The following is an 8,768-nucleotide window of genomic DNA, read 5'->3' on the forward strand; positions in this document are numbered from 1 at the left end:
AAAACTAAAAAATAAAAATAAAAACTTATTTAAAATGTGACTCTATTTTTGTAGTTTTTTCAAAAATTTTAAAATAAATTTAGTAAAAATAAGATAAATTTTAAAATATCTAATTTAGACCCTAAAACGAAATTGAACACTAAAATGGCAAAAACACTTAGGTTTGGTAAAAAATTAGATGTTTACACTATGCAGGTCATCACCAGTATTCAATCAATGGAATAATAAGCATCATACCGCATCTTTCTCCGTCCCATACCGGAGAGATGTGTATACAAACATATACATATTCATAAATCGCAATCATATCATTCACAATGATAAACACTTCTTGGGTATTTAATCAGTACCATAACACAACCCTTGGACCATTAATTTGTCCGGAATAATCACAACATCATAATCATGGCCTTAGGCCCATATACATATCCGGGACTCATATCAATAATTATATTTATAAACCGTAGCATATCTATAATCATCTCACATATAAGAGGTATCTCACACTAGGAGGCATAATATCAACAAGCATATCACCTCTATTAGACATCTCATATCTATAGGTTATGCATCATGACCAAGAGGAAAATCATCTCTATAAGCTCAATAATCATAACTAAGAGGAAAATCATCTCTATGGGCCAAATATCATAACTAAGAGGAAAATGCATCTCTATAGGCAAAATATCATAATTAAGAGAAAAATACATCTCTATGGGCCAAATATCATTATTCAGAGGAAAATGTATTTCTATGGGTAAAATATCATAATTAAGAGGAAAATGCATCTCTATGGGCCAAATATCATAATTAAGAGGAAAATACATCTCTAGGGGCGAAATATCATAATAAAGAGGAAAATGCATCTCTATGGGCCACTAATCATAATCCGACGAAAATCATCACAATTTATCAATTCATCAAGTAATTCTCATAAATAAGACCCATTAATCTCAACTAGGTCTACTATCCGCGAATAAGGCCACAAGGGCTAACACAAATCTTGGCCTAAGTGGGCCGGATGATCTCACTTCTTATCCATAATTTCCATAATTAGGCATACTATGCTCCAAACTAGGCTAAGGTATCTAGTTCATCCTCTAGATGTCAAGCAAGTCGTATTAACGCCTAAGCTAGTAACTTCAACTAGAAACAAGGATACTCAAGTCAACTCTACCAAACTTACGGTTCCAAAACTATCACACTAGCCCAATAAGGCCCAAACTAGGGACAAGACAATAGGATTCTACAAGGGTATTAAGTAATTCAACCTACGGGTTCAAAACCCTATCTAATCTCCAAACTTATATGTATATTCAATACTAAGTCATTCTATCCAATATCAATCTTAACATTCACGTTCACACGCAATATATATCATACATCATCCATGAAGAAGAGCAGACAGAAGCCTACCTCAAGGCTAAACTGCAAAATCCCACTTCAAGCACCACATGCTCGTCTTCACTTCACAATCCCCAAAATGCCATCACACTATCAAAAATATAATCTATTCATCAATACGAGTCTAACGATACCCATATTGCACTATTGTGCTTCGGGTCCAAAAATGACACCAAAAACTCCAAGTGGGTCCCACAAACGAAAATCGCATTTCTGAGGTCAAACCAATGCTCATCTATCACCAAGGAAACATAACCCTCAATTGATGGGTGCAAACAAACGAAATTTGGGGCTAAACCAAGCCCTAAGCTAAATTGGGGTTTTGGGTCAAGAACAATGAAATTCACCAATAAAGTGATGAAATCTTACCTTAATCCGGATGATAATCATAATAAAAAATGTTTACCAAGATCCTTAGACACCCACAAGACAATTTCAAGTTATCATACCCATTTAGGGTTTTAGGTTCTTAAATGTGAAAGAAAAATCCCCAAAATCGCGACCTTGGGTCTACTTATAGACCCCCTCGGCGAAGAGACGCGGTACCCTGACAGCAAAGTCAAAAAATTATTTTTGACCCTCAGAACTCATTCGGAACCCAAAATATATGATCCAATAGTGAAATTTGAGTGTAAACCATAATTAAAATCCATTGGAATCATCAAAACCTCCATAAAAGGTCGTTTAGGCAAAAAGTGGGGCCCACATATATAGTTTCGATTTTATGACTTTCCGACTAATAGGTCGAAATGAGCTTGGGTGCATTGGGACCCGAACCAAAGGTTTACCTAGACTAAAACCGATATTTCGAATATGCTGACGCAGTAGAAATTTTCAATCGAGATCGTTTCGCTGAAGTTTTTGATCGGTGGCCATTTGGAACCAACGAAGACTTCTAAACAGGGAGTTGACTCTAAAAACCAAACGAACTGCCCGGTAACTGAACCCTCAGTCCCAGAAAGTCATAAATGACTTGAGGAAGCTATGGAGAAGCTCAAACCGTGAAGATAAGCATAAATATGAAAAATGACCTGAAATTTGCATTAAAGGAGCCATCTACATTCAACTTTAGTCCAGTGATTGGAGGTTTCCATTGTTGCTTTTCTGTATTAGTTTGTTCCAACCGGATAGATTTGTCTGTTAGATAAACAAAATTCCATAGTTCTCTCGTAGGGGATGTTAACTTGTAATTCGGCTGTAGTACCATTGAATAGGTTATGATTACAATTAAGCCATATATGCCAAAGGTAGAACGTAACTACTTTTGAAGGTAATTTTTAGGTTCTTCAACTAAATCTAAATTAACCAGTTCTCATTTTATTGAGATGCTAGAATGATTTAGTGTACTTCTACTTAGTATTCAAAAAGGCAGGCAACAAAATGTTAGAATTAATGGAATCGATTTTGTGGTTCATTAGAGATCATATTGTTCTTTAACTATATGACAACTTTAATTTACATAGATCAATAAAATATAGCACATATAATGAAATTAAAATCTTAATTGTTATTTCTCTTTAAAATGAAATTGATCATAAGAGATCTCATTTCATCAAATAATTGACAAAAGTTGCTCCTATCTTCATGAATGTAAAGAAATTCTTTAACACAATTAAGAAAAATGATATACATATGTCTGTTCATCAAACAAGTAATTTGGACAAACATATATCGTCAAATCACAGTCCTTATTTCTGACATTCAACTAAGAGATGCTAACAATGGTTATATTATGCTAAAAGTAATTAGTATTAAAAATTTGTAATATTAAATAAAAATATAAAATAATCGACATGCCTACTTGTGTTGTCTGCTTCAGCTGTTTCAATCGTAATTTGATTATTTTACCCCAAATTAATTACTATAGATTATTTAAATATTAAAAAATTATAATATTTAATAAAAAATACAAAATTGACAAAAAAATAATAAATTAACTTTTGTTTTTTTAAATTAACTTGATGTCTTATATGATGCCTATTTATGCTTTTTTCAAAAGTATTTTTTAAAGTAATTTTAGTATATCACTTCTAATTAGCTATTATAAATCATTTAAGACACGAGTTCTTCGCTGCTTCAATCGTGATTTTATTATATCACCCCTAATTAATTATTACGATCGCATTAAAAAATTAATAATATTTCATAAAATAGACACAAAATAATATGTCAACATAAAACATTTGATTGACTATCGGAATTATATTACTACCACATAAGTTAACTTTTAAAATTATATCAGTGTCACTTAAATTGAAATAGAAGAAATAGTATTATAAATCACAATAATTAAAAATTAAAATTATTTTAATAATTAACTATCTAAATTATATTTGTGTCACATAAATTGAGATTAAAAAAATAACATATATTACGGACCCTTCAATGTCTAGTATAATGATAAAGTGTAAAAATATCATCAATTATCCAAAAGGATTTTTTCGATAACAGCTACATAGATCGTTAGAAAATATGCTGACTATTTCGTTTATTATTTTTCAAGATAATAAAAACGAAATATAAAGGTTATGTTAATGTGAGGGCCAGTTAATACGTAAGCACTTACGCAAATATGGTTAGATACAAATAAAGCTTGATAATTAACCCTAACAAAACCACTTTTTTATTGAATTAATTAAGTTTAAGTTTGGTGGTATTCCATGTTATATTAAATATGAATATGTAGTTAATTAAGAAAACTTCACAATTTCTCCCACTTGATTGGAATTTGTGTTGTGAATAAAGCTAATTTGGGTGGCTGACATGTGCTTAGTTTTCCAAACACCCTTTCCAAACTTTTTATTTTTTTAAAAATTTTCTTACTCATTAGTAAGAGCAGAAATAATGTAGGGGTTGTCGGTTAATTTTAAGGTCCTCTAATAATATAATACATCACGATTAACTATAGCTATAGATCTAGATTTACAATTATAATTAGGTATTAGCCTTGCTAAATATATAGATCAACGTCAATCTTTTCTCTTCTCCTCTCATGCAAGTTTAATTCCTTAATGATTATAAACAACATAACTAGATGTACAGATGTTGCACTAGCTAATTTATTTTAATTAGCAAATCCTAGACATGAAGATACACTGTCTAGCATACGCAAATTTGGTCGTTAAGAGTCAAACTGCTCCACCTTTTTCTGTTTTATTTTATATGTTTTGGCTTGATATAATTGGACACCAAGTTTTACAATATAAATAGATAAGATTTTTGAATTATATTACTTCAAACTAAGGGTTGGGTTACGGAGGTTATGAGCGAGATTATGTATTATTTTATGCAAAAATTAGTTATGCTGGATTTAGATATTCAGGTATTGATTATTCCATATTTATTCTGAATAAAATTATACCGTAGATACGTTTTCTCATAATTTATACATGTATTAACTATTTCATATTTCTACATTGCAAATCAAACATTATATTAATTTTATACGTAATAAAAGAATACTAGCAAAATGATATTACTTATGCATTACCCGACCAACTACTAAACAACCTTTAAAGATTTATATAATATATCAAAACTGTTCTTTAAGACTTTGATTTTAAACATGTCATGCTATTTTCATAAGAGAATTGAGAATTTATTTTGTAAGAGTAAATAAAATTATTATATTACTAAATATAGAAAGAATGATGACATTGTCTTTCTTGAAATAAGGAGGAAGTCCTATTCTTTTAATCATTTAATTAAGCTAGCTAGACAGAATTTATAATTAATTTTGACATTTTAAAATTGCACAAAATAGAAAATAAATAAAACTAAAGAAAAGGGAAGAGCAGACATTCGTTGCGTGTGTTTGAGTTTGCGACCCAACATATATTCACTTTCTGCGCCAAACTTGTTATTCCCTTAATACAATTGGTACATATATAGGAAAAGAGAATGATTAATTGTCAATATGGCAAAGTATTAAAGTAACCTTGTATATAGGAAAAGAGAATAATTAATTGTGCAAAGTATTAAATTAACCTTGTATTGGCCGTTCGTCAAGTGGTAGCTTTCATGTCTCCCTTCCCTAATAATGAACTTTTTCATAAAGGAAATTTTCGAGTGACGATAAAGTTATTTTTATGCACGCGATTTATAGATTATGAATTTGAATCATGGAATGATGGAAATAGTCATTAATACTGGTATTAGCTAGAATAGCCCGTCAACATCACATTTCTTGAGATGTGATCCTTCTATGAATTCTGCGTGAACACTATAATACTTTGTGCATCGGCATTTTCTTTTCGATAGAAATATCATTGTAGCGGAAATGACCGATGTTGCATGTTTCACGCTCCATCTATATATTATAGAACAACTCTCCCCTTTCTCTTTTGTTGCATTTTAATTTTTACAATTATTAGTAGTACTGCTAATATTGGTCAATAATTTTCCATTATGAATAAAATATAGTTAATTACTTGAAAATCCTTACTTAGAACTGTTTTTCCTTTTGTTGACGTACTTCAACAAGAACGATCATATATAAATATAACACTGGAAAGGACAGCACTACTTTGAAAACAAAGTATACATTTTCAAAATCAGATGGATTCATATTTTAAAAGACACATGGTGCACAAACTATATATTAATCATCTGAAACACCTTTTGGTGGGGGGAATGGTGATGGCTTTTGAACATATTGTAATAGTTTCTTTCGTATTCTTTTGTTTGCTTTTCTTGCTACCAAATCAAGGTATAGTTCCAAAAAACAAAAGAACGCTTAAGAAATTAAAAAGCAGCATCTCAAAATGAAATATTAAATGTATAAACAGAAAAAGATATGCTATGGTATGTTTTTTTCAGAATAAAACATACGTAAGCTTTCATGATACTCTAGGACTTTAAGAATAAATAGGCCGGGTTATTAATTCTAAAAAATAATGTTCATTAATTAGTTTCTCGTTTCAATTTATGTGAATTTATTTGAATGAGCATAAATTATTTATAAGGATTGAAACATAGGATCTTAAACATATACTATAAAGAAATAGAATCATGTCATTTGAACGAGAAAATATGTATCTCTTTTATTATTCATGAAGTTTTGAAGTATTTTCCACACTGATAATATTTATCTGAAAAAAACATATTTTATAATTTGATATTATAATAACTCCTTTATTCTCTCAATATCTGATTCGAAAAATTATTGAACTCATATGTAAATGAAGACAATGAAATAAAACGTAGAAGGGTAACAATGGCATCATATATTGATCATAAACAACATGAATTAATGTAGACTTGTAGAGATCGTGAGAACACTAATACAAAATCATATATATCCACGATTCAATGAACATGTAAAAGTTACTTCAATATTCTAATTAGCTGAATATAACTTATAATAATTCTAGTTAACGTGACACTGAAACAATATTAACCTGCCAAACTCTAATTTCTCCATCCAAGCTTCCACTAAAAATAGAAAGAACCCCATTATTATTATTATTATTATTATTATTATTATTATTATTATTATTATTTCCATTTTCATCATCATCATCCCAAGCTGCTGTAACTGACTTCACTGGTTTACAATGCCCTTCAAGAACTATAGAGCAAAAATACCCACATTCTTTATTACTACTATTACTCTTTTCCCAAATTCTCGTGCTTCTGTCAGACGATCCACTTATTAAAACGCCATCGAAATAAACCAAGCACAAAATTGCACCTTTGTGTCCTTTCAATGACCATGTAAGCAACATATAATCTGCACATTCCTCCCTCACCCATACTAAAATATTTTCGTCACATCCTCCTGAAAATAAAATTGTTCCGTCTCTATTCAAAGCTAATGCATTTACTGATGACTTATGTTTTCTCAATGTCGTTACCAAACTATGTTTATTATTTTCTCTTTGCCAAACTTTTACTTCCCCATCGGCCGAGGCGGTATAAACGACGCCGTCATGAGAAACAACAACAGCGTTAATAGCATCGAAGTGACCTAAAACAGATTCTAAGCAAGAAAAATCAGACATTTTCCAAATTTTGAGGGTTTTATCCCATGAAACTGAATACATTAATCCATCATTAACAGCTAATCCTGAAACAGTATCTGCATGTTCGATCCATAATTTTTGCTTGTGACGTCTAATTTGGACGTAATTTTTAGGAGAAATGCCACGTCGGATTCGATCTTTTAACGTCGGAAGCGTTGAGAGGAGATGATGATGATTTTTTGATGAGGAGGGTTTTATTTTCCAAATCCTAATTTTGCAATCTTGATGTGCTGTGAAGATTTTTGTTTTGCTAAAGGCAATTGATTTTACTAAGCCAAAAGATGAACTGGTGAACGTGTCGATAAGTTCATAGGTTTTCAAATCAATGGCTGTGATTTCGTTGAGAGATGCAGCGTATAAAATGTTGTTGTATATGGCTAGATGGGAAATTTGAGGGGTTGAGGTTTTGAAAGTGGCTATGCAATAAGAACTAGGAGAAATATTAACAAAGGTGTCAATACTGCAAGAGCTAGTATTTTCTTCATATGTTGTTGAAGTAGTGCTTTGTTTTTCTGAATTTGCATCTTCGTAATACTGGCCATTGTTGCAAAACCATGTTGACAATGGCACCTCCATTAATTTGAGTAGTAGAATCAATAACAAATGAATGGAAAGTGTTTGGTTTGAGGCCTTGAGGGGGGGTATTTGAAGGCTGAGGAGAATAGTAAGGTGGAATAAAAAATGCATGAAAGAGGGCAAAGGGAAATTGACGTCTGGACTATAATAATAATGTTATGTCAGAAATCAAATCGTGACTTTATAGTGGAGGAAAATTATTAGTCATGTTAAAGTGAGTTGGTTGGTCCAAGTGTTGTTCAATGGTAATATTCACATATTTTCTAAGAAAAACCTAGTCCTATAATGAGGTTCTTTTCATTTATTGATATTTAGTTGCCTAGCTAGGGTCACCGGTCTATTGTTTAATCTCTCAACCAACTTTACCTTATTATTTTGTACAAAGCTAGTCAATTTGATTAATGGTTTGAATATGTTCAAATTAGTATTAACTTTTGTGTGCTTATAGTATTATATAGTATAGTAATTTTTAGATCAAGCCTCAAGGTGACTTAGCTTGCAACAACATGTGTAGTAATAATTAAAGAGAGTTAATTTTACTTTTGAGCAAACTATGGGCACACTGTTATCATAGGTAGATGCAGTCTTATAGCACCTAATTCATCTAAACAATATATTTTTAGCGCGAAGTCTAAATTTATGTATAGAAATTTAATTTACTAAGATTATAATAATTTTAAGTATGAACCATACATAATTTATCAAATATAATATGTTCAATGCTAAGAATCTTGAAGGTTGAATTCATGCATTTAATTTAAATCG

The 8,768-nt window shown here is 30.7% G+C and overlaps 1 protein-coding gene across 1 annotated transcript; it reads right to left on the reverse strand.

The window, feature by feature from the left end:
• Positions 1–6,776: 6,776 nt before the first annotated feature.
• On the reverse strand, positions 6,777–8,003 carry LOC107866005 (protein JINGUBANG-like). Its single transcript, XM_047408734.1, has 2 exons — positions 6,946–8,003; positions 6,777–6,837 (listed from the first exon to the last, which is right to left on the reverse strand). The coding sequence occupies exons 1-2, from the start codon at positions 8,001–8,003 to the stop codon at positions 6,777–6,779; spliced, it is 1,119 nt and encodes a 372-aa protein (XP_047264690.1).
• Positions 8,004–8,768: the final 765 nt, after the last annotated feature.

This window comes from Capsicum annuum, chromosome 3 (genome assembly GCF_002878395.1).
Source record: "Capsicum annuum cultivar UCD-10X-F1 chromosome 3, UCD10Xv1.1, whole genome shotgun sequence".
NCBI classification, from domain to species: Eukaryota; Viridiplantae; Streptophyta; class Magnoliopsida; order Solanales; family Solanaceae; genus Capsicum; species Capsicum annuum.

Bases quoted from the DNA above. Each gene is read 5' to 3' on its own strand.
- LOC107866005 (XM_047408734.1), bottom strand. From the start codon at position 8,003: ATGGAGGTGCCATTGTCAACATGGTTTTGCAACAATGGCCAGTATTAC. The intron at 6,838-6,945 runs GTCAGTTACAGC...TTCTATTTTTAG, and splicing joins GGGCATTGTAAACCAGTGAA to TGGAAGCTTGGATGGAGAAA.